Consider the following 27,754-nt stretch of genomic DNA (forward strand, 5'->3'; position numbering starts at 1 on the left):
GTTAAGAAATCAGTGTTTGTTTCTGAGTAATTATAACTCCATAAGGAGCACTCAAGCCCAGCCTCCGCAGGGTTTCAGGTAATGGTTTAAGCAAATCATTGGGTTATTGTCATTGAGAGTATCAACGTTCAGCCACTCCATCACAGGTTGTATAATCGGGAAGATTTCCTTCAGATTGACAGCTCAGACCCAATGCTTTACTGAGAATTGGGAAGATTTCCTTCAGATTGACAGCTCAGACCCAAGTGCTTTACCTATCCCCTCTAGGAACACCATCTAGGAAGTTAAATTCCCCGTATCTAGAGATAGCTCTATCTTTGTCTCTAGATATGGGAAATTTAACTTCCTATAACCATATTTTCCAAGCTTCCAACAGGTGCATCACATTAACTTAGGCTTCCCTTCCCTAAAAAGAGAAGAAAAGCTTTCATGGGGTGAGAGAGACTTTAACGGTAGCTGCTTAAGATATAGGGGGATGAGGTGGATTAGAATAAATTCATGCCTTGATTTGTCAGGGAGCAAAGGCATCGCCAGGTTGGCATGGAAATAGAAATAGCTCCTTGCGCATCAATAAGAGATCTAGAAAACAGTAACTGCTGTTTTGTTTCCTTGACAACTTAAATGTACTCAGGGAGGAAATAACTTCTTTTTTAAGAGAAGGTTGGTGGGACAGTATAATCTTGGATTCAGGAAGCCTGAATTCTGGTGCTGGCCATGACCATAAGGCTTTTCTGTCATGGGTGTGTTGGTTAATATCTATAGTCTCAGGCCATGCATGGCAGCACACACCTGTAGTCCTGGCTACTCAAGAAGGATTGCCTGAGCCGAGGAGCTTGAGGCTGCAGGGAGCTCTGAGCACATATACTGTACTCTAGCCTGGGCAACAGAGCAAGACCCCTTTACTCTAAAAAAAGAAAAAAAAATTGTATATAGCCTCATTTTTCTCATCTTTTAAAAAATTCCATAGTTAGAGCATCTCCAAGCTCCTTCTAAATTTCATCCAGTGCTCCAGTGTTTAGCCAAATGTATCATGTTGACTCTCCCTTTCTTTTTTCCTCCACTCTCCTCGTTGCTTACTTCTCCTCAGTTTTACATGGAAAAAAAAATGTTCTGGGATCTTTGAAAACACTTAAGCCAAAAAATACAGTTTTGTGAGGTATTTATTAGAGTATCTTTTAATTTAAAAAATTGTCTTTTAATTAAAAAAAAAAAAAAGCCAAATAGTAGCCAGCCAATTCTTGTGTGCCTTCCCAGTCATGTGTCCCGTATCACATTTCAGATTTCTCTAAGCATTGAGAGTGTTATTTGTTTTTGGAGGGATATTAATTGCTTTATAGTAGTTTTAGGCCAGCGTCTATTTTTCTTCAAACATAAAAGCTTTATCCAAAATATAGTCTGGAAGAAGACACTGTACATGGATTCATGTACCATACATTTATTTTTCTTTTAAGTGTGTTGTTGCTGTATTTTCCTTTGCTAATATATTTTGACACCTTATAGTTGTAACCTGCTGTTCTCTTTAATTGCTTATTGTTATTAATTATATAGTGGTAACGTAGTTGGCTGCTTGAGCCACTTGGCTGTAAAGAAATTCATTTATCATTATTGCTGTTGGAGCTACAGAAAACTGCCAGCATTCTATCCAGAGATGAATGTTGTTGAGTTCACATCCAGTAAAATTTTGAACATGGGTCAAATCTGTAAGTGTTTTCTCTCTGCTGCTTCCCTTTGCTTCTGCTAGTCTGTGCTTTGAGTACCTACATTTTCTTTCATCTTTTGTTTCAGTCCTTGATTTGCTGCCCTTTCAGTGAAGTTTATATATTGTTCTCAGCATCCATTCGGTGGCCTGTCCAAAGAATACCTTTTATTTTCTTCTCATATTCCTGACTATAAATTTCCCTTTCTAGAATTTCTGTATAATAAGATTCCTGCCTTTACAACTTTGTTACATGCACATTTCATTTTAAATCATTAAGGCTGATTGGACATTTCTTCAAGCCATGCCTTTCTGTGAAAGGGGTCATCATGCTCTTAAAAAAAATCTGCAAACCCCTTCTCCTCATTCTAAAAATGATCAGCTATATAGCTGTCTGTTGGGATACGCAGGGGCTTGATTCTAGGACCCGCATGTATACCCACATCCCTGCATGCACAAGTCCCACAGTATATGTGGAACCCCTATATGCAGGTTTCACATCCCGTGAGTACTATATTTTCAGTCCACATTTGGGTGAAAAAAATCTGCAGATAAGTGGACCCACGCAGTTCTAACGATGTTGTTCCAGGATCAACTGTATGTAGATTCCTAAATTGGAAAACTGCCAGCATACTGAATGACTGAATGAAAGAATGAATGATGTACACATGCAAACATGTGGGCGTCTGTTTACACACATCCAGCTATTTACTGATATCTGTAGTTTCTTTAAAATCTGGGTTTAATTTAGAATACATGACCCCACAGCTGCATGTGCCACAGAACAGCCAGGCCAGAATGCTCCTCTGCCTTCTGGCAGCATGACATTAAATTCACACTAGTTAAGCCAACTTAAATTGAGCCTCCTTGAACCTTCCTAAATAAAACTAGTGGCCTTAATTACAATCAGGCAATTTAAAGGTTATGGAGCTCTAACTAGTACTGCAGTATATCACTTTAATAATGCACAGGCAAATTTCTCTAAGGGGTGGCATCGTTTGATTAGAAGAATTCAAGTTTCACAGCACATTTCCAATAAACTGTTTTTAGAAATCTTATTGCGTTTATTGTGCCATTACCTTTTTTTTTTTTTTTTTAATTCTTCAAGGCCAAGTTTCTAAGGTCACACCAATAGAACAATAAAAATGTGACTCATTTGCAAATAGCATGCAGTATTGTGATTTTTGCATTGCTGCTTAATGGTTTTCCTACCATTGCCACAAAGTGAAAAGGAGCAGGATCGAGCCCGTTGGAAATCAGAGAGATTTTGCCCCCCTTAACACCCCCATGTGCCATTGCAGATATGACTTGTGCTTTTGTGGTGAACTCTGATTCTATTAATAAACAGAATCAGAAGGAGAGAAGATGTCACCTTTGTGATAAGTAATCAATAATGCAGTTTCTTAGAAAGGTAATTAGCTTTGAAAACACTAGACTTAGTTTCTCATCTAAATCTGTGAGCACTTAAAACCCATGGTTGTCAAGGTCCGTAACATTTGCAGAAGCTGTTGAACCTCACTCAGTTTCTTGTGTTTGTTTGATTTGTTTTTGTTGTTTAAAACATCATCAGCAGTAGCAAGCCGTGCTTTCTAGCAAGGATAAACAGCTTTTCAATGTTTGGAGACTTTCTCCTTCAGATAACTAGTGGCTTTATGCCAAGAAGAAGAAGATTAAAAAAAAAAAAAAAAAGCTGAAATAAAGAAAGAAAAGGTCCTGACCCTTGCCATAAACTCAGCACAGCAACAGGAAAACATGCCTGATGAGTGCCGTGTCCAGCACATGGCTCGTGTTGCGGGCCCCCCTCGCTGTGTGGAATTAATATTGACTCTTGCACTGTCTCGGTTCTCAAAGATGTTTTCCCAATAGATTAAACTTTAAAGCAGGTTACATTTAGTTTATGCTGCATGAACTATCCTCTTTCGATCTTACCAATTTGTGGGGGTTTTGTACCGTACTCAAAGGTAAATATACCTGTATTTCCACTACTGCCGGAAGTCCCAGATGTAAGGGCATTAATAGAAGGTATTTGATATCAAACAAGAGACATTTTAAACAAAGAGTATAATAAGTACACACATCTGATTTAACCAATTAGTTAAAAGAATGGAGCTTTGTAACATGAGAATCCAGACAATTAACAAAAATTGTTTATGGATCATGGATGTGTGGTATAGAACCTTCTCTGTGACTTGGGACAAATAAAAGGCAATTATCCCTTCTTTGATATGGCACTTTTTGGTATTTCAGATACAAGATACATCATAATATTTTTCTTCTGGAAATAAGGGATCAGTTTTGACTCATCAGTTTCTTGCCAGGGATAAGTTGGCAAATTAGACAGCTACTTTGCTAATGCTTTATTTCCCAGAATATTTTCATCTTATTTTGGGAAAAATGAAGCCGAGCACTGTAAGGTAGATTTTGCTGGTCCACTGTGTTATATGCACAGAGCTTAATGCACAAGGGAATGGAGCAAAATTTTGAAACTCAACTGACAAACAATAGATACTGTTTTACCATCATTCTTGGCATTTTATTCTGATGAAATTAAGTCTAGGATTTGCTAAGTAGTTATTTCCCATGAATTCAATAAATATTTATTGAGTTCCAGCTATGAGCCGTGCATGTACTATTCTAGGTACTTCGTGTGCATCAATGAGCAAAACAGACAAATACCCTTGCCCTCCTGGAACTTGCACTGTAGCAAGAATAGGTGAAAACCCCAGACTTAGTTCTCAGCACTCTCACGGCATTGAGATGGTCTGGGTTGCCACCCACCACTCGTTGTAGGCAAGGCAAAAACTGAAACACATTGCTGAATTGGAAACACTGCTGTCTTCAATCATTCCATTCATCTAGTCTGTTATGTAAATGGAAACAAATGTTTTATACTTGTATTTGCGTGCTCACAAACTTTCTTTCAAGTCAGATAACAGAACAGCACTAAAGATTAGGTGGCAAAAATTTTTTGAAAGAAAAAAATGTACTCTCCTATATTCAAGTGGGTATGAATGAGGGGGAAAATTGACTGTTCAAGTAAACTGGATCCTTTTCAGTGGAACACTGTGGCATATACTGAAGTCAGAGCTTTACACAACATCCGAGTTGTTTAAAAGCAACTCTAATATCTAATCAAACCTGGAGGACATACTTCAGACTTAGTTGGTCTCAGTCCTCACTCCCGTCCTTATCCCTGCCCTTGCCTTTTCCAGAATATTTGCTAAGAAACATCCACTACTTTCTTCTTTTCTTGGTTAACAATTTTTTTCTTGGGATTGGGAGAGGAGAAATCAAAGTGAGTTTATCAGTGCCCTTCCAAAACTGGTGTTTGCTGTTTGTTTGTTTGTTTTAATTTAAAAAAAAAAAAATTGAGGGCAAAGTTTTGCCTTTAAAGCTATCTGTAGGCACCATGTTTTTTCTGAGACTTCAGCTGTGGGGTCCATGTTTAGATTCAGAATGTGAAGAAGAAAAGAAAGAACTAGAGGAGCTAATGTACTGGCCAGGTTTGAAAGGCATTGTAGTCTGTGCGCTTATCCCCATGCCCTACTTGTGCCAAAATACCACTGCTGAGTCCCCACAGTTGAAGGAAAGCTACCTTTTTGGTGGGCTGTTTGTTTTACTGTTTATTGTTTGAACAACATTCCAATGTTTTCTCCTACATGAGAATATTCTAATAAGTACTTCACACAACCTATAATAATAGCCAAGGAATTGGACGATATTGCATCTCAGAGCATCTGAACTCCCACTGCCTGCCTCTCTTCTCCCTACCCACCTGGACCTCCTGCTAGTTTCCAAGCTGCTGGTGTTTATGGGGCTCTAGGCAGCCCCTGGGCTCTTTAAAATCTGCTGGGTACCATGCAGCCTACCCCAGTTGAATCATTTCCTGCTCCAGCCCTGCTGATAATGAGAAGTTCAAGGCAGGAAATAACAGTGGCAATATCAGTGGCTTTGCTTATAAAGTCCAAAAGCATTGTAACCTTTAGACCACTGGCTAAAAACGGCCAGTAACTGAGTTAAGGTAAGCTTGCACCTATAGATTTCCCGGAAGTGAGATTCTGACTGAGGCACACAGGAGGTGTATCCTGCGGCTCTTCTTGACATACCTAAGGGTTAGGCACTTTGTGCACGCAGGGTCCAGGAACCTGGAGCTCATTTCCTCATGCCCCAGTGTCCTTTTCCTCTTATTGTAAGAGTCTCATGCCTGTGTCTCCTGTTCCTCTCTCATGTGGCATAGAAACACTGACAGTGCCAGACACTCCCATATTGCCAGTGACAAAACTCCTAGAAGGTGCTAGCATCGGTCTTCAGGCATTCATTTTCATGGCAACCTGTTCAAAAAAAAAATAAGGGCAGAACTTTTTAACTGGTATGAGAAAAAACGTTCACACAATATTCAATACTCTGAAATTCTGCCTTACTTTGGGGGCTTAATGACTAATCTACTGGCAGACTTTGAAGCCTAAGTCAGTCTCTATTGCCAAATTAGCACCTCAGTGTGTTTATGTTACAGTCATGAAATATGTGCTGTATATAATACAACAAATTATCGTGGCCAAGTGCTATGGCCCTAGAAAGAATGTGATGGCTGTGTGCATGGCAAATTACACTGCAGTCTGCCTATTTTTCTACTCCTGGTTTCTAGGGCGAGCCAACGTAGCCGAGGGGTGAGTTTTGTCACGTATGGCTTTTCTTTGTTACTCCTCGGACCCCTAGCTTATAAATGTGTGCTTGGAAATTAACTCAGGGAAGAGGAGAAGCAAAGTAAAGGATCGGGGGTTGGGAATTGGGTTAGGGCATAGTTTTCTTGGATTTAAAAATATATGTGAGGATATAGTGGTAACACACATTCGAACTGGATAAGTTACAACTGTAGGGCATTTGATTCCTCTGTTTGGATTCTGAGGGCAGAGTTTACTCCCACTCAGATCAGAGCTTTTAAGTATGGCCCTGGCCACATGATGATATAGCAGGAGGGGTTTATATCTGTGGACTTTAGCCTATAGATTTATGCAGTGGAAGAGGCTGGAGGACCCTTCTGGCCAGTCTCGAGGGTAAAAGGGAGAAGGAGTTCTACTTATAAACTGTTACAAATTGGCCCTCAGTAATGGCTGTAGTGTTGATCAGACGATATAAGGGGGCCCCCAGTGATTCCTGGGATAACAGCTGTATGTAAGTCAGCCACTGAACATTTGCTTGTAGCCACTCTAGATTTTTGTTTTTATTGAAGGAAAAGGAGTATAAACATGGGACACACAGTCTGGAGGCTGCTTAAAGGGTTTCTCTTTTTTAAAGCTTATATTGAAATGTCAGTGTCTTGTGTTAAACTAACAATTGCCACCTTGGAGCTCACAATTCAAACCTGTGCTTGAGCATCCAAATGGTAACTAATATTTCTTCTGTTATAAAACAGGCTAATAAATAGTTACGTAGGTCCAAGTTGTATAAATTGGAGGCATAGAAGTTGTCAATCATCTTTGAACTGGCTTTAGACAAGCAGATGGTTTTCTTAGAGCACAAAATTTTGTAAGTGATTATCACGTTTCCTACTAAGTCGGGGAGGTTGTAGTCCAATTATGTATGCAGACGCTTTCCTTTGAAACATTTAATATTGGAGTAAATATTTACATTAGCATCAGTCTCTTTTATGTAGACTTGATTCCTGTTTACATTTATGTTCACAGTTAAATGAAGATTAACAAATGGAAATAATTATTTTAGCTGAAATTTCTATACATGTGAAATGATTTCTCAATTATGCTTAGAGTAGCTTTGGTCATGCCTTCCAGTGGGTGACCAAGACAGGAAGTTGCTGGCTTCCAGCATGTTCTCAATGGTAAAGGCCCCACTCTGACATTGGACCCCCATTGCTAGGCACATACACCTCCCTCAGTATCCAACAGAGAGGGGCAATTCCGTGTGTTCTGGAAAGATACAGGCTCGTACAGAAAGCTCCATGTTTGCTCATATAGCTAAATTGCATTCTGATACTTCTTTCTCCCTTTCCTCTTGCTAACTTTTGTTTTTGCACATATTGGGCTAGAAAACTTTTAAGTTTAATTGGGCAAAACTGGAGTTTTTCTATACTTCATAATATTACTCATTTCCTATCTAACTTTTTAGCTAGCGAAATTTCAGTGTTGTAATCAATCTTCATTAATAGGGTATAGAAAGGGTAGGTTTTTTCCTCTGTCTTTTAATTTCAAAGTAACCTACAAGGCAAATTGTGCTCATTGTAGAAAATCTGGAGAATATAGATAAGCAAAAAGGAGAAGAAAAATCTAGAAGTTTCATTCGAAGATCCCATCTATAATTCTTAATTAAAAAATAGGGCTGTACTAGCCTATTATATCCTTAATGGAATATTGTAATGGTTATTAAATCAATTGACTCTGAATCTCTTTTTAATAAATGAGTCAGACTGTATTATCCAATTACTGTCAGCTGCTACCTTTCCAGAGAGCAGAAATGGTTATTTTGATTGAATATTTTAAGCTTTTTGGCACCTTTAGGAAGAGGAGGGGGAAAGGCACAATTCAGGTTATGCTTTGTGGGCAGAATCCTGAGTAGAGGTGCTGATAGTATCACATCAAGAACACTGGCTTTAAAATAAAACAGCAGTTACATTTACTGTTCTTTACCACCTTATACCAGATGGGGGAAGAAAGCAGAGAAGCTCAGTTTTGAAAAGAAATGGGGTTTAACTCAGCCAGATCTCCCCCAATTCTAAGGGTTTTCAGAAATTATTTGAAAAGTCAGACATAGCTCTCAGCCATACAAAGGTAATTATGGAATTAGAAGAGAAGAGTTAAGGACTCTGAATAAGGATAAACTTTTGGAATTCTTATTATAAATAAGGTTTGTTTTCTGTTACTACCTGTGCTGCCCTCAATTAAAAAAAAATACAAAATGAATTATATTAACAAGTTGTTAGAATGTTTTGTGTTACTATCTCTCTTTCTCATTATACATTTGAACTTGAGGTAATACACAAGTGTGAAGATGGTGGGAGTAGGGAAATGAACAAAGGTGAGAGAAAAGGGGAGGACTCTCAACGTCTACCTAAGAGCGTATTGGCTTTTGCTCATCTTATAATGTGCTGTGTAACAATTCATATGTATTTTCTCTCCTGTGGAAATAACTAGGAGATCAGTTTATTGGGAAAGACCTCACGGTGTAACTTAAAAATAAAAGGCAGGTAGAACTTCCAACTTTTTTTTTTTAACATTACAATGGACTTTTAAGCTGTAAAAAGAGTTCTGAAAATGCTAGATGTGATTGTTACTGTTGCTGTCACTTAGTGCTTTCACAAATAAAAGACAGAGTATGTAGAAAATAAGTATACACTAATAAGGCATAAATACCTTTATGCCTGCGTATCACCTTTTTGTGAATTCACTTGACCGAATTTGGGTTATTTAACATTTTGGGATGCAACTTCTCTTTTCTTTGGGTAAGAAATACATAAAAATGAATGAGTACATTTTCCTTGCACTTATGTACATATGTCTTATTTATTTTCCCTTCTCTTATTTTTCCAAACAAAGTACTCATAGTCAAGAAAGATAATATTATATTACAGAGCATCCTAATGTGCATAATTCACTTTATGCTCATGTGACAGTCAATCGTTATCCCCAGGAAAACCTGCCAGATCTGTTATGTTACATCACACCTATTGCAAGTTATAAAATTCTGGAACAAGTGTATATCAGCTTATATCCATAGGCCATCTCTTGGTTCTTGTGCAAAACCCACATAATTTTAAAAGATGAAAACCCTTAGTAACCTTCTTACTATTCAAAATAAAGGTATGTAGCATTAAGGAAATAGAGAACTTTTAATGTTAGCAAGTATTTCTGAAGATTAACTTGCCAATCCAATTTCTTACAATAAATAGTGTTTTTTATATTTCTTAATGTCTAAAATCTGGAAATTTTTTGGTGACTTCGAGATTTAAAAAAAAGAAAGAAAGAAACAGATGAAAAAACCCTTGATCTTATATAATCCCTAAAGCTTTTTGTATAACCCCTTGTCATGTCAGTATGCACAATTAAACTCCCTCTTACATAATTATAATCAAGGAATTTACTGTGCCACCCAGATACAGAGTAGGTTTTTATCTCTTGTGAAATGTAGACAGTACTGGGTGGCTTAATTAGTGCTTTGCTTCTCTTTTTACAAATTCCAATCCTCTGCTTCTAAAGACTCATACTTGTATGCGAAGAAAGATTAGGAATACAAATAGAGTGATTTTACTCCTAGTTAGCTAATAATAACTCACTTTGTAATTGGGACTTGGTATTGCCAGTAATATCAGCTGGTGAAGGACTTACACATGCATATTGTCTTTGAATGAAAGCAAATAACTGCAGTGTAGACTTGTTACCCTTATAATGTGACGATGTCTTTCATTCCCTAGACCTAGAATATCTTAGTAGCGTTTTTTAATCATTGCTAACAGGAGAATATAAAAGTATAATGTGATAACAAGCCAGGTTAAAGTGCAGCCTCTACTGTTTAATAAGTAGTCTTGGAAGTAGTGGATGTGTGCCCCACCATATCTATTAAGATATGGTCCCTGAGGCCAGAGTGCCCAGGTTTGAATCTAGACTGCCTGCATTCAAGTTCTGGCTCTTCCAATTATGAGTCCTTGTGACTCAGAGCAAAGTTACTTAAACTCTCTGTGCCTCATTTTTCTCATCTGTGAAATGAGACTAATAGTAGTGTTTCTCATAGGGTTTAAGGGCAATTAAATGAATTCGTGTCTCTGAGCAGTTCTGAAACACAGCAAACACTAAGTCAGTGTGAGCTAGGCTGCTAGCTCTAGTGCCCCTAGTTTTTTATATCTCACAATTGCACACTGAAATAAGTTAAGGTAATCCTTACATTTTAAATCCTTAAATTTTAAATTTTAACTTTAAATGTTTAAAATCCATAAATGTTTAAAAGAACAGTGTCTATGTGTAACAAAACTCTCCACTTTATATAGCAATGTTACGACATCAAAATATTTTTCTGCTTTCTTGTTCTTAAGATATCCAAGAAAAATTCAGGGCTAGTCAAGTGAGCCTGGAGGTCACAAAAGTGCTTTAGAGAAACAGAGGCAGAGTCTGGTTCTGGGGGTAAAATTGAAACTGTCTTACAGAGGTAAGGGAGAGATGAACTAGGAAGACTATGGGAGACTAGAGGTGCGAAGCAGAGAAAAGGGCATTTGTAAGAGACTGCCCTATTGATAATACTTCAAAATTGCCAGAAATTCTTGGAAATAGAAAAAGATAGTTTGATCAACTGAATACCACTGAAGACCTATGGTTAGAAATAGACACTTCCAGGACCTTCTAGATAAGTCAGAGGAGAATCACTGAGGAAGAAGCTGTCCACACTCTTTTATTTTAGGACTTTGGAAATACAGAGCCCAGAATATCATGGTAATTAGAGAAAAGGAAATGCCTCATTATTGACATACCAATTATATTTTAAAAGTTTAATAAAATGCATTAGCCCTAAGATAAAATCTGACTTCTGATTATCTTTGGATTTTAAATTCCAGAACTGTTTTAAATTGATACAAACTCATGAATAATGTGAAATAACCAGAAACCATATATGCTGCTACATATGTATATTAGGTGATGGAAATAGTTTAATGTATGCAATTAAAGATAACTCTCTAGTGTATTAAAGATATGACAGGTTTTCACCATTTCTGTTCCTGTGTTTTCCTTGACAGATGAAGGACTGAACCATGAATGCAAACTCTGCAGCCAGACCTTTGACTCTCCTGCCAAACTCCAGTGCCACCTGATAGAGCACAGCTTCGAAGGGATGGGAGGCACCTTCAAGTGTCCAGTCTGCTTTACAGGTGGGAAGATTATTTCAGGAAGACACAGGAGAGGCTGATGGCCACATCATGTCTTTCCTACCAAAGCCTTACTTCCCACTGCTATGGCCTTTTACAGACATGACTTCAGTTCACTTTGGGGGGAAGATGTTTGATTTCTGCTTTATTAGCATTATTGATTGCAGCCTACTTAAAGGCTCGCATGAGCAGGAAGGTTAACTGTCAGGATGAACAAATGGCATTTCAAGTTCTCTCAGAAGTTTACACTTTTCCATTTGGAAAACTACATACATGTTGTGTTCACTTTTTTTTTTTCTCTCGATGTTAAAGGTTACCAAGGGTAAGGCTCCCTGCACAGAGCTGCTTTTTAATCACAAGATGTTCAGCTAAAAGTGCAGCCTTGTTGTCAGCACATGTCTGCTACTTAAACATGGAGAATTTCATAACATTCTCCACCAGAAATAAAAAGATACTGTTAAAACTCACCCCAAATTCTCTGACATAGAAAACAGATTAGATGAGGCATTTATTGCCTATGAAATTGGATTTTTAGAGTAGAAGTTGATCTCCATTTACACTTTTAAGAAGAAACTTTTTAACAAATATGATAGCATTACAGTTTTTAGCAGGAAAAAAAAAAAGTAAATCTGAAACTTTCATTTGAAGCCCTTGGGGGTTGAAATATGATCACACACATTTCTGGTATTCCCCTAACAATGACAAAGTTATTTTAGAAAATCCTCTGTGATTATTTTGCATGTGTTTTAGACTCAGTGGTTAAGCCCCTCAAGCTATGTTGCCTTTTTATTTGTTGGAGGAGGGGGAATATATCCTTCTCTCAAAATTGACTTCTTTGTTTGCAGAGCAAAATTCCAAGCATTGATTATTTACCTTCACTGAACTCAGCCTATAGATTTCTGTTCTGTGATAAAATAAAAGGAGAGGGGCCATGTTCATTGCACAGTTAGCACAATTACTACCTGGTACGTTGATGACTCTGCCTTCAACAGTTGCCTGTTTGACTCCTTCATTCAATAATTCCATCAGCCACTCTTGATCCTTCTTTTGGAACTCTTTTTATTCTTCCAGGTTTATACTTAAAAATATATACTGCTATGGTTTACCATCAGTAGTATATATCTTAAGATACAATGAGTCAAGAGTCTGGATTCTTTATAAAAGCTTGTAAGTCTTCATAAAGGAGGACTGGGTCATAGGTCACCTCACAACTAAGACCCCTAATAAAATAGGTCTTTCATGTTGTAGCCAGAAGCCTCATAAAATGTATTGAGTTATATGCAGATTAGCTGCAAATCTGTGTAAAAACCTCATTTCTTCTTGTTGATATGGATAAAGAGACAAAAATGCAGTAATTGTACACAGTCTGCATTTTCTCTGCAGACAGACCTGAATTGTTTTAGTGTATCTTGAAGTAATTTAGAAATAACAATTTTTTTAAAACCCTTCCAATATAAAGTGTGTTAGGTGGGAAAGGAAATCTGAGCAGTTTTTTTAAGGTAATGAGAAATGTGATTAAAATGTATGACTCACAAGAACAATATTCTAATATTTTAGGTTGGCTGGCAATTAGAATAATTTTAATGATTAGAGTGGAGTCAAAGTCAAATGCCAACATCTTTAATAAATCCTTTCCCTGCCTATACAGATTAATATTGTAGATGCAAACTTTTTTAGGTCACAGTGCACCAGGCATCCATCAGAAGTCAGTTCTGCCAACCCAAACACTGCCTCTGGCATATACAATTTAATTATTAATAGTATGTCTCCTAGGTAAACTGTTACACAGTCTTAGGGCCTTGTTTTGTAGTCATTAAAATTGAACATGTTTATATTATTGAAACCCTTGCATTCAGTGTGTAGGCTGAGTTGATCTTAAAGTATCCAAAGAGAATTTACCTGCCATTCTGTTTCACATTTATAGACAGTGCCCCAGAGTAGCTGTGGGATATGATTTTTAGCATTAACACATTTAAATAGAGAACTGTTTGCTAGCTATAACTTTAGGCAAACACAATAAACAGGGTTTTGGCATCTATGATTTCTTAACCTGTGGGTTGCTGAGAAATAGGAGTCATTTCTGTTGAGACAGAGCTATGCATTTGACAGTTTTCGGCTTTATTTTTTAAAGATTTATAGGGAGCAGGGCCTCCATAAACCTTTACTTTGGAGCTGTTTGGGTTGAATTAGGTGCTCTGTAGAGTGCATCTTAACAAAAGCCAGAGACCCAACCATGAGCGAATGTGACTCAGCTCTCCCCAGGTCTCCAGCAGTAAGTCACACCTGGGAGGCGTGCGGTCCAGCCTGCTGTGTTCACGCGGAGTCATCGACTGAGGGCATTTCGGAAACAAAATAACCCAAGTTCACCGTTCTTTTATCATTTCAGTATTTGTTCAAGCAAACAAGTTGCAGCAGCATATTTTCTCTGCCCATGGACAAGAAGACAAGATCTATGACTGTACACAATGTCCACAGAAGTTTTTCTTCCAAACAGAGCTGCAGGTAATGTCCTCGTGAAGAGGACTGGGATTGAACTCAGTTGCTATTCTTATAGGAAACAGGGGCATTTTAAATCTGGATTCACAGTCTCACTCACCCTGGGCCACCATGATGCTTTCTGTGTATTGGGGCAAAGGGAAAATTAGAGCCTGGATTAATAGACACCAAAGTAATTTTGCCTCTGGCTGCTGTCAATCATAAAAAGAACTAGAACAGACCTATAATTGGACCTTCTGACCCAGTGTGATAGACTTAGGGGTCAGGTTTATTGGACTGTGGGATCATTCACCTCGCTTGTCATGACTCATTCTCCCAAATCCTGTTTTATTCATGTTCTGTTCCCACTGGGCTCCAAGCTGGGTGGATGTCCAGGTTATTGTTGTCCTGAGGGGCTTAAAATTGGAAGGGAAAGAGGAAGAAAAGAAAGAAATCTACTCTTGTCCAGTATGTATATCTTCCATTTAATGGAATAGAATAAATATTACTTAACCAAAGCTTTATAGTTGAAAATTTTGCACCCAAAGACATTGAATCTAGCCTTGAGTGGTCCACTTGATTAATGTGTGACTAATCTTGGTCTGTAAGTCCTCTGAACCTCAGATATGAAGAAATAAACATCACGCTTACAGGCTGTTATACAGTGAAAATGAAATGATGGGTACGGATATAAGATATAAACATAGGAAGATTTGGTTATTCTTATTATTCTTAGCTATAGACTGGTAGTTTTTAAAAAAATGAGTCAGAGACCTAGATTCTATTCCAGAAATATCACTTATTATAAAAGAAAAATAACTTATTTTTAATATTACTTCACCTTGAAAATGGGTATAATGTCTTGTCCTTATTTTTCTGATGAAATGATCTGAAAGTAACATGCTTTTTGTTTGATCTTGTTGGTTCCCATGGAGGAGAATAGAGTCGAACTGAAAATTATTCCGTTATTATGAGTATTACTATTAACAACACAGGTATTTAGCCTAAAATGAGGGTTGCAGTTAATTTTCACGTTGAATCCCTGAACCAAATAAAGAGCTGATCTGGTTGACCTGGGAGAGGCAAGACTGAGGGACTTGGAGCCCACCCATTCCTCAGTCTTCCATCCCACAGTGGGTCCTGGGGCAACTTTGTGCTTCCTTGGGCTCTGATGAAACGAGATTTATGTGAGTTATGTGTCAAAATAAGGAATGTGCAGTTTATCTTCTCAGTTATCATTCTAAAAGTAAACAAATAATAAGTTAAGGAGATGAAATACAAAATATAAGGAAGAATGGGTGAGCCCATTTAGTTGACATAATGTGTCAGTAGATCCAAATTAAAGTTACTGTCTTACCTTGTATCACTTCTAAAAATGCTGTTCTGTCACATCTGTTCCTGAATTGAATATAGAAGATAGGCCAAGTTAGACTATTGTTTAAAAATACATCTTATTAAAATAATCTAAATTTCTGTTTGAAAAAATACTACATTTTTATTGCATAAGTATGAAAGCATAAGTCATTTTGGTTTTGTGAATCTATAAAGGATTTGGCCAAAATACTTAGTAATACTGTGAATTAGTATGTAAACTGTGAGGCAGAATTAAGTAATCATTTAAAATCAAAGCTGTAGAGGTTCTGTAGAGACTGATTCCTATCTAGTGTTCTTGAAAACAAAAATGTTTGCAACAAACTTCCACTTTTGTACTATATGAGTAGATTCTTACCTGGCGGTACCTTCAATGTCTTTCGTTAAAAGAATTCAACACTATGGTAGCAGTGGCCTCTGCCCCATTGTAGAGCAGACAAAATGAAGCAATTAATCACATCCTTCAAGATTCCAGGTTTCCTTTATGATGATGTATTTTCGGGTTTTATTCTATGCGGAACATATAGTAGTCACTCTTTTCTACAATTAGCATAGACCAGTCACAAACTCCTTGATCTCAGGATGCCTTTACATTCTTAGAAATTATTGAGGACCACAGGGGCTTTGGTTTTTGTGAGTTACTATCATTTTCCATATTAAAAATCAAAATGGAGAAATCTATTAAATACAGGAATACAAGCACACATTCTATTAGCTGTCAGAGAGATGATGTCATCACATGTTAGGCAGCCTCTAGAAAACTTCACTGTACCCTCTTGAGATAATGAGAGTGTAAGGGGCAAATAACGTCTAATATTATTGTGAAAATAGTTTGACCTTACAGACCTCTCGAAAGTGTTTAGGAGACCACAGAAGTCCCTGGACCACCCTTTGAGAACCACTGGCATAGAAATTTTAGTGCAGAACACACAATTCTTTTTGAGTATTTGTGACCTTTTTAGTCAAACATCTGCCAAAACATTTCTGACTCACTCATTCAAATTGTGATCTGGGCCAAACAGAGACTTACACTGTAATCCAAAACTGTGAGCCTTATATTTCCAATCCCACAACTCGAAATTATATATATTTGCTCTTGATGCAAATACTCAGGTTTAATATGTGAATCATTCCCTAGATAAGAACAGTATTTATGGTGAGTATGTGATAATGATTATGAATCTGAGATGAGATATTGACTACACAGTCAATATTTCACAAAGCTATAATTCATAGTTATCGGAATCTCTATGTGGGTCTATTTTCTGAAATCCTCAATAATACCAGTGGCTGTAGTTTCAACACATTAAGAAAAATGGATCAGAGTAAACTTGACTTTCTAGTTTTGAAAGTGTTTTTATTTTTATATTTTAACTTTTGGCATTCATGGTCCTGTGCGTTTGCTTTCATTACCCAAATTGCATTTATACCAGTGCTTAGAGGATGGAATTAATGTAATTTTGAAATATTGATTTATTGTATTTGCTGTATAGAAAATGGGATGGTAAGTGTAAAAAACCATGAAACATTTTGTTATTTTCCTAGGACAAGTGAAAAAATTTTTCTAAAATTCAGGTGACAATAGAAAATAGGATCTATAACCAAAATAACAAGAGAGTAGAAAAATGAAGCCATTTTATCAGCCTACTGTAGTTCATGCCTTGGTGTGCAAAGTAAATGCAAACTTTAAACCACTTGAACTCATCTACTTTTTTATGCCACCAAAGTTAAGAAATAAGAAGGACTTTTCACAAGAGACTATAAAACTAAATGTCTAAGAACTGCAATCCTATTAGAGATTTTAAAGCATACAATTTATTTGGCTTTTCTATCAAGGTGAGAATAATAGGTTAAGTTTAGGCTAAGCATTCTGGAATTGACCATCAGCATCACTATGGATATCTTTTAAATGTACATAAATGATTTCATGACCATAATACATAATTTACATTTCTTTCACTTTATACCCAGTTGAAAATATGAAGAATTTTTTGTGAATAGAGCTTTGTTAGGTATAAAATTCATATATATGTGTATATATACACACATATATATGAGGGAATGTTAGTGAAAATTACTTGCCACCATATATATACACACACACACACACACACATATATGTATATGGGGATGTATAAGTATGTGTACTTGTGTGTATATATACTATGTGTGGACATATACTATGTATGTACACATATATATAGTGGTGTGTTTCCTTCATTTGCACTGCCTACAAAGCCAGTCTGAATGTAGATAATTCGTTATACACTGTTCATCTTCAGGAGATCAAGCACTCAGGCACCATCCTTTGAATGTCACAAACCACAAGTCCTTTTAGATTTAGGCCAGATGAAGCCCTTATTTCTATGAAACATTTAATCTGAGTCACACTTTTTGCCAGTGTAGAAGTTATGTTCATCACACAACCCATAAACCTTGCTGACCAAGTGTTCTGCATTCCAGTCCAGATATATGTCTGGACTGGAATTTTATATAATGTATATAATATAAAATTATATTATTACACATATATACACACATAAAAATATAATATAATTTGTAGCAAGATATAACCTTTCTCTTTTGGTAGAGTTTCCCTCCATTTTTGCAAGAAATTCTAATACACTTCAAAGGCCACCTAGCATGCTGCCAGGAGAGGAGATGTGCTTTGGAATAAGAGTCCATTATTTCAACTCAATGAACATTTTATTATTTTTTAAGTGAATGAATGTGTTCAATGTTTCACATGTTTTCCTAATAGACCTCAAAATTTTTCAGCAGAACCTAAGGAAGCTGCTTTGAGAGAGGATGGTATGGTCCAAGAATAATATCCTACAATGCATATTTGTATCTAAAGTGGTTTATGCAGGTGTGAGCAAGTGGTGTTTGTAAAAATCCTGTTGAATAGGCCACATTCTTTCAGTACACTAATTGCTGTTTAATTGGTGCCTCCAGAAAAGCTACTATTGGATGGCAATGATCAAATCATCCTCTCTCCCGACGTGTCCACATAGAAAATTCTGTCAGGCCTCTTGTTATAAATTTAATGAAGATTGAGGGAATTCCTGCAGTAGGGGTGGAAGAAATTGGTCTAGTTGAACTTTAGGCTCTGCAATTCTAGTATTTCAATTCCTTTTGAATCAAAGATTATCTTAATACCCAGCCCTTCCCTTCATTAAGTCATGAGTGCAATGTTTCCTACATTCAAAGTACAGTAGTAATTTGACATTTGAGGGATACACCGAGACTTTCAGAAATCTCTAAGGTTTAAATGTGTAATTGTCACTATAACTGTTTGATTTTCTTCTCAATCACTTTTCCACCAAATCACCTGATTCTGATGCATATTTTCACACCACAGTTTAACTGGTGCTTGAGTTTTATGGTCGTATTACTGAAGGAAAAATGAATTCCTGCATATGGGATGGAACGTATAAGACAACAATACAGCATTGAATTGTCCCCATTGAGTGGCTTGCTGGGTCACTTGCTAACTTAGCTACTGATCCTAAATTAGCTTTTCAGTGAGTATAACACAAAATCTGCCTCAAATAATTAAATAATGCGTGATGAGGCATTTAGGAGTCCTTGTTAATAGTCAGAATTACAAAGGCTATATTACATACTGCTATAGTCCCCATGCCATTATTAAGAAAATATACTTATTAAAAATACTTATAGGCCAGGCGCAGTGGCTCATGCCTGTAATCCCAACACTTCGAGAGGCTGAGGCAGGTGGATCACTTGAACCCAAGAGATTGAGACCAGCTTGGACAACATGATGAAAGCCTCGTATCTACCAAAAAAAAAAAAATTACCCAAGTTGAGGTGCCTGTGGTCCCAGGTACTCAGGAGGCTGAGGTGGGAGGATCACCTGAGCCTGGGGAGGTTGAGGCTGCAGTGAGCCATGATCGCACCACTGCACTCCAGCCTGAGTGACAGAGAGAGAAAGAGAGAGAGAAACCTTGTCTCAAGAAAAATATATATATACACACACACATATTATATTATATATACATATATATACATATGTAATATATATACATATATATACATATGTAATATATATAATTCCATCTTTTTAAATTCACCATGATGCCAGACACTTTATGGCATACTTAAAATAATTAGGCATATATTTACAATCTACTAGGAAAGAGAAGATAGGCAAAGAAATAGCTACTATATGAGGTAATATGTAATCAATTGTTATAAATCTTCCAAGAAAACATGTTTCTTCTCCAGCTGGGAGAATCGGGTGGGAGGCACCCCTGCTGGTTTGGATGGATGGTTATGGAATTCGGAGAACATAATAGACACTCACTGAACGTTGGCTCTGTGACCTTCTTGCTGCTTTCCTAGTCCTGACCTAAGTGAACAAAATCCAGATTCATCATTATTTGAAAATAAAATCTCTATCTGAGACATACCAGAACTTTCCTGAGTTCTCTGTTCTAGCTTACTGGAATAATTTGGCAGTGAGTCATACCTCATTGCAAAATTTCATGTTAATCAGTTTCCAGGTAAAAATTCTTATTTTTAAACATTTATCCTTTTCAAGTGGTTAGGAGTCTTGGGCTTTTTTTTTTATTTTTAACCTCTAACTACAAAACGAAACATGTATACTTGCTTTCAGAAATGTATTCCAAGCTAATATACTCCCCTGCCTTTCATCCAGTTACGGAGGTGTGGCTAAGACAAATGGTTTTACTTTACCCCTCCATGAAAGACAAGGTAGAAGAATCGGAGTGTAGTTTGGAAAAAAGTTTGTTTTAGCTTATTTTTTCATATTTTCCTCCAAGCGAGGCTGAAATCCTCTTATGTAAACAAGAGGAATGAAAGGGTGTGTATTCACAGCACATCGAGAGGAAGTAACCCTCATCCCCGTTTTCTCACTTTTTTTTGTTTTTCAAGGGCTTACTTTTTATTTCCTACAGAGCTTAAATTTTTATTTATTTATTTATTTATTTATTATGTTTTATTTATTTATTTTTTTTTGAGACAAAGTCTTGCTCGGTTGCCCAGGCTGGAGTGCAATGGTGCCATCTTCGCTCACTGCAACCTCTGCCTCCTGGGTTCAAGCAATTCTCCTGCCTTAGCCTCCCAAGTAACTGGGATTACAGGTTCACACTGCCACACCCAGCTAATTTTTTTGTGTGTATTTTAGTAGAGATGGGGTTTCACTGTGTTGCCCAGGCTGGTCTCAAACTCCTGAGCTCAGGCAATCTACCCTCCTTGGCCTCCCAGAATGCTAGGAGTACAGGCGTGAGCCACCACACCAGGCCAAAATTTCTTTTATCATCCCCACACAAACTATAAAACTCAAAACCCTGTTCTGCCTTGCCTCTTATCATGTGTTGTTCTGCTGGGACCCCTGGGTTGGAAATATTTGCTCATCACCCTGTCTAGATCTGGCAGATCCGGGTCCTATACTGATCAGTTTGGAGGAAAGTCAGTGTGGGGGATTGTAATTCCCACCCCTTCCTGGAGGGTCTGGGCCTCATTCCTTTGCTCTTTACATCCTTAGATCCACTGTGCCCCTGTGTATCTCTTATTCTTGGGGCTGAAATCGCAGCCCTTAAGCACATCACAAAGACATCAAAATGCACAGGAGTATAAATTGTGTCAAATGAGCACGTGGCTCTGGAACTGGTCCATTTTGTGCATCACCTCATTTCTTTGCTTTGTGGGCCTGCAGGGCTTTGGAAGTAAATTGGTGCTACAGCAACTTCCACTTAATTTGCTCAGTGGTTAAATTGATCTATCTCTTTTATTTGATCGGATCTCCAGGAACCGAATCATTTGCATTGATTTATTGATTGGTGCTATGTTTTCACCATTAGTTTTGATCACTTTCAGCTGTTAATATTGGATAATTCAATCAGGATTGATTGGCCTTACCATTGAAGGCAGAAAGTTAATCACGTAGGACACGAACAGGACATGGCTAAGCTAACCTCAGTTTGTTATTCTCCTCTCTCTCCCTTCCAACCCCCCCCCCATCATCTATGCAGTAGCAAAAAGATAAGAGTTTTTGTTAAGCAAAGGAGGGAGGTTGTAGTTGTATAGCATTCATAATGCATCTAAAGGTAAGATAGTTTTATTTGGCTTTTTAATAAAATTACATCTAGAAATTAAGCAAGCATACAGAAAGATAAGCATGATTATCACAATGAACTCATTTGGACTAAATGAGTAAATGCATTTTCAATTACCCATTTTGTACCAATAAATGCCTAATCTGTGTGTGCATGCTTGGAGGCACAACCTGGGCTCACCTTTTTCTAAATTTGGCCCTTCCTGCTTCACCATGTGTCCTGGTAGTCAAATTTTCAAGAATCAAGTGGTTAATATGACTGAAGTAAGGGCAACAGAGGTAATTGCAATAAGCTAAAACCACTTTATTTGCATTTGAATTGTTTCTACAGCACCCCAGCTCAGTTTTTAAAAATTCTCCATCCATTAATTTCTTGATGTTCATATTGATGGCCGGTTTTTGCTATTAAAAGAGGGAGCACCACCTCTTCATTCTAGGACTCGTTCCCTCCTCACACAGCCCTGTTGTTAGCGAGCTGCCATTACATTATTTTTTTGTCTGGCCCAGAGTTGACGACAGATGGCCATCTCCGAACTGCCATCAGTGCGGCTTTATGGAGCATCCAGCCAGGGTGTACTGAAGAGCACTGTGGCCAGTTCTGCAGCCCCCTCCCTCCCACCCCCTGGAAATGTTCATCACCTCTGCCACATTCTGCTTTGGCTGGGCTCTGCTGGCCCTGCCATCTTCCGTGTCGCCAAGACAGCCTGCTGCCGTAGCACCGGAAGATCTGCCTCCATTAGGAAGGACAGACTGCATGTGACTGTCCCGTAAAGACAGAGCTCTGTCTCAGCGTCTTTGTAGTTGGATCCTTTGGAGAGATCCGGAAATCCAAATTTCCAAAACATTCTGCAATCTAGAGAGGCACATGGAATTGCCACATGTTTCTGTTTTAGATGTTTGCACCACACATGGATCAGTTTCCTCACATTAGTAGAGACAAAGTGGCAAGAATAGACCCTTTATGTTTACAGACTTTCCTCTAACTATGGGGAAATACCACTTCCATATCCAGCTGTTGTGACAATTAGGGTAAGAAAGATAGTAATCATGGGCTTCCACTATAAATCCCCTGCAATGAGCAAAGAATCCATTCCAGCGTCTTCCTGATCCATCAATGTGGCGATCCCTCGGACAGCCGGGTGAAATGAGCTGCTGCTGTGCATTTGGAGAAAGATTGATAGGCTGCTCTTGATCGAGTTTGCTAAGGCCAGGCAGCTTCAGAGCCAAACGTGTATTTTAAGAGGAATTCACATTTGTATCCTTTATTGTTATATTTGCAGCGAATCTACAGCTTGGAACAGGCTCTGCCCTGCAGCTATGAAGGAGTAAGTTCCCCTTATTGGAGAGAGAGAGTAGTGTTCTGTAAAAGCCGGAGATGTGGCGGCGAGATGAATAGTGCTTAAAAGCTGTGCTTGCGGTGCTGTCATTTAGAACAGCAACTCCGAGGCTTTAAACGGGAGTGAAAGGCAGGGTAAACGAGTCCTTTAATAGTGGTGAAATTTTAAACTGCCTAAAATAACAGGTCTCCTTCATTGATAACTTCATTGAATGAGTGAGTGGAAAGTAACTGGCCAGGAACTGCTTTCCCATAGGAGGGCCAAGTTTGCAAAAGTGGAGCTTTTTCCTTGGGCCCCTCTATGTCTGGGAGGGCAGCTTCTTTTCTGTGTGATCCCTGCCCCTGCATTGATAGCAGCTCCTGGCTGGCAGAAGACCGTCCTTCACTGGAAACCCAAAGCGCTCATAAAAGATTTCCTTTTTCACTTTGCCAAAACTTAATTTTCTAATTGTCTGACTTACACCACTGGGCACATCTGCTAAGCTTGTGTGCCTTCTAGACATATAAAAGGCTACTGTGATACCATTAAATATCAGCAGTGTGCTTTGCTGTGCTTTGAGTTTATAAGGGTGAAAGGTGATTGTGCAGGAAAATGGAACAGTATATTTGCTGTGAGACAGACACCAAGGCTTCACTCCCATACTCAGTTATAATTCATGACAGTACTGGTGGGAAGCCCTTATCCCTCTGAGGAGTTAATACATCTCCACTGAAGCCTGCTGAGAGCACCCTGCGTCCCCCCCACCATCTGTGCGCTCACTTCCTAGCTCTCTCCTCTCTTTCACTCTGTTACTTTTTCCTGAGATCTCTTGGTGTTAGTATTGTCAGACTGCTACTGAATTGTAAAGGTGGTTCTCCAAAGCAGAATTGTCATTTAACTAGGGGAAGAGCTGGGGAGAATGCATTACAGCATTGTTTATTGTCTCATTTAGAAAATGTCGATTGGAAATTAGAGAAGCAGCAATGCCTTAAACCCATCGCTGACTCTGAGAGCCGAGGCTGTGCTGCTAATCATCGATTAGTACCATGGCCTGAGTGTGGATGGAGGTACCCATGGCCTGAGTGTGGATGGAGGCCAGGGACACAAAACAAGGTGTGCATCGCAACCCAAACTAACCCTGTGCTGAACCTGAGTTTAGTGTCCTGGAAGTCAAACTTGAGTGAGACCAAGGTCCGGAGAACTGCTTGCCCACTCTGTCCATTGGCCTGGGCCAGCCAGTGGCATGAATGCCAATCCAGACCCCACATGCTGGCCCCATCTGCCATGCGATGCCACCCACTCTGAGGACCAGAGCTAATTGCCTTGGAGCTACCCAAGTCTCAGTTCAAAATGATCAAACCCCTGGGTTGTACAGAAGTTCACTTAAAGAAGCAGTGATGATTTGTGTGATGCAAGCTACAGTCTGAAGTGAAAGAAGCCAAGATGGCCAAACTGTTGCAGCCCAGAGCTGGCAGAGGGTCACAGAAATCGGTGGTTTGTTCCCACTCTGTCCTATCCCCTTGTGTTCTCTCCCGCCTCCCCCGCGCCCTCTGCCCTCCCACTTTCTGCTGGGAGCCCAGAAGGTGATGGGACATGCGGAGGGCGTGTGCTGAAACAAAGGATGAAACTGCACCTTGTTCATAGCCGACCCAAGATTAATTTGCAACGTTTCATAGTATGTGTTCTTGCCATACTCCATTGTTAGTACTCCTTTTAAAAGATAAATCAAATCCGGGTCTGAAATACCAGTGTATGCATTTAACAGATGTGATGCCATAGGGGACCTACTGTGTTATAAGCTGCAGAAATCGCCTTTTAATGCCTTAGACTCCACTTATTCCAAAGAGGCTTTCGAACTGCAGCGGCGGGGTGAGAGGTCATGCATTAAGACAGCGGCACCCACGCGTAATTCCGCCTCGCGTGTAATTGGCTCACGGTCTCAGTCTGATGTTTGGGTGGCATTAGTCACATCGTCTCGTTCCTCCTCCAAAGGAAAAGTAGGGCAAGAATGGCTGTGCTCACTGTCCAGGTTTTCTTGGGTGAAAGATCACTTTGAGATGACACAGCTGAGTAGTCAGCCTGAAATCCTGGTTGGTATTTTATTAATTTTGCACCAAGATAAATCCTGAAATTCTGACAAACTCCATGACAGGTGAAATTCCTTCTTGCAGAATCTGCGCAGCAAGAGGCTGCTCATTTCGTTCTGTTCCGAGGCAGGCAACAGGAGGGCAGCTTTATAATCAGCCCTCAAAGGACCCCCAGCCGCCCCAGAGTCTCGGGCTGATTGAATAACTCCTGGGCCTCTTCCCCTAGGCCTCCATCAGCGGGGGTCCTGTGGAAAGCAATCTCCCGCAGACTGGCACTGAAGTGAGCTTTAAACCACCATTTTCTGCTCTCCAGAGGAGCCCGGAGTACTAAAAGATAGATGGACTGCAGATATTTTATGAGAAACTGTCAGAAGAAGAGCAGAGTAAATGTTTTTTTTCTTCTTCTTCTTTGAGTCACACACTACATCACTGTTGAATTTCTCCCAGAATCTTTTACATTTCAAGTGAGAAATTAATTGGTTGCTAACCTTTAATTCCCCCCTCCCTCTTCTTCGTTGTCTTCCTCCTTTTTTTTTTTTTTTCTTAAATATTCACACAGAGGCCCTCTGCTTAACCACAGTTGCAGAAAATCAGTACCATTTGCAATGAAATATTTATAATGACAGAATGAAAAATTGGATTCATTTTCTGGACTGTAGCCGAACAGTCTGCAACTTTGGTGCGGCATTGTTTAGCATCGCTCATTCCTCCCTTTCATTGGCGTCGTTTTCGGAAACATCCCGCATGGACGCTCACCTATGCTTTGGAGGGATGCCTACCAAAACACAGAGCCTGTTTCTAGTCTTAAAAAGAAAATAGAGGAGAAAGGCACATGTTTGTGTTGTGCTGCTATGTGGGGGGCACGCGGATGTGGCCTATAAAAAGGTAGAGAGGACGTGAACTCTGTCAAAAGGAAGGGCGTGCTTGCCCTGTAGGGAAGAGATGGGAGAAGTTTATAAGGAATACAGGAGACAGTCTGGCCTGGACTTCGTTGCAGAGCACAAATAGCAATCAGCAGTGCCATCGTATCTTGGGGCAGATTTATAAGGGGAACGGGAAGGCAGAACGGAGGTGTGTAAATACACGTTGAATATCATAGCTCACTTTCTTTCTTCCCCTCAGTGTTTGCTGTGTAGGCTTTCCTGGCCATGTGACCCATGTATTCAGAGCTGCCTCCTAACCCGGGCTGATTATTGCATTTTTTAAGAGATAAGAGATGAAAGGATTTTGCTAGGACAGCCCAGTGTTGTATGTTAAACAAGTATGCCTCACAAGTGCGAGAGCCACAACAATACACTGACTCTTATTACAGGGCTGGGTTGGATTTGTAGCAAGTTTCCTGGGCAGTACATTTGGGTCTAGCAAATAAGTTTGTACTCACTACTCCACAGACAGGCCCAAAGAGCCTGCCTGTTTCCTCTCCCTCCATTGGAATACAACAAGGGATTTTACCCTATAAGAGGGCCATCCCAGCCTTCCATCCCAGGCCTCTGTGTTAACTTTTTTTTGTCCTTTTTTGGAACACCGGGTTTAATTGGTTTTAGTGTTGTTTTATTTTTATGGTTTTTCAAAAGTGAAAATAGTTCTAAGTAGATTCATGCATCAGTACAAATAGCCTCAAATTCCAGTTTTGAAGGTTTCTTCACTGAATTTGCATCATGCATTGCCAACTCCACAAGATCAATAATCCATATTTTATTATATAATAAAGGCTACCCGTAAGTGAATTGGCTCATTCATTCCATCTGATTAGCCCTATTGTATTCATGGAGAGAAAAAAGAACACAAACTTACCTTCACCAATGTATTGCATTATTTGGATATAAAAAGCTTCCAGCACTATAGAACAATTGCATAAGGATAAGAGATAATTCATTTCAATATTTGTTTACCCTAAGAAGAATATGACTCCTATCATCCTGTGGTTTTTGGTGACAACTTTAAGCTTCACATCCACTGCGTGGAACTGGTCTCCAGTCAGCCTGGTCTGAGCACCCTTTAACAGGTCTTTCTTCCAGCCAACAGCAAGAATCCCACTCCAAAATTCTGAAAAACAACTGGGATAAACAGTCTTTTTCTTTTATAACCCTTGGAGAGATTCACCTTTTACTTACCCTAAGGCCATTTCCTCTTATTCATCCACGGATTACCATTTTCAAGGTTTTTGAACGCTCACTGTATTCTCTGAAGCAAAATCTTAGCACAGGTTTGTGCTCACTAAGGTGATGAGAAACTGAGAAGGAAAGGAGTGGTTCATTACTGGGATCTCTCAAGATCACGATGCCTAGTTTAACTTGTGGGTGACACATACTTTCTCGGAGGCTTGGAGTTTTTATACAGGCTTCCAGACTGTCTTTTCATTGCATTCCAAAAAAAAATGATTTTGAGAAATATGCTGGCAGTTCAGCATGAAATGGTGTGTGTTCTGACACACACTGCATTGTAGCTTAGGAATCTAGCCTGAAGTCATTTTTCTGTAGCGTTTCTATGACTCTGATGAAGGGGAGAAAAAGAAGTTTCCTTTAAAGCGTATGTTTTAGGATGTGACAATAACTTTTCTCCTGTGCGGTGCGTGGGTTCAGTAGACTGTTTCCACTTAACCCTTATTATTGTTTTCTTTCTTGAGTGCCAGGGTTAAGGGGAAGAAATTTTTTCTTCCATTAGTTTTTCAACAACTTAGGTGAGTCTGAAATATATACCCAAGTAAATGGGAACTGTAATAGTGGTGTGTTCAGAATCAATCTCCTCTGCAGACCAGGCAAGGAACATTGAATAGCGTTCATTTATGTGCTGCCAGATGTATGTCTGCATGTGACTGGGCTGGCCAAACCGCTTTGAATGATTTTCAGT

General features: G+C 38.9%; 1 protein-coding gene across 5 annotated transcripts in view; it reads left to right on the top strand.

Annotated features, from left to right (window-relative positions):
- The window catches only part of ZNF521 (zinc finger protein 521), a 292,598-nt gene that overhangs the window by 251,370 nt on the left and 13,474 nt on the right, over positions 1-27,754 (top strand). For all 5 annotated transcript variants that reach the window (XM_001097677.5, XM_015121703.3, XM_015121704.3 and 2 more), the window contains 2 exons: positions 11,430-11,561; positions 13,945-14,060. In XM_001097677.5, the coding sequence (XP_001097677.3) occupies positions 11,430-11,561; positions 13,945-14,060 (248 nt within the window). The remainder of the gene's footprint in view (positions 1-11,429; positions 11,562-13,944; positions 14,061-27,754) is intronic.

The sequence above is a fragment of the Macaca mulatta genome, chromosome 18 (genome assembly GCF_049350105.2).
Source record: "Macaca mulatta isolate MMU2019108-1 chromosome 18, T2T-MMU8v2.0, whole genome shotgun sequence".
In the NCBI taxonomy this organism is placed as follows: domain Eukaryota; kingdom Metazoa; phylum Chordata; class Mammalia; order Primates; family Cercopithecidae; genus Macaca; species Macaca mulatta.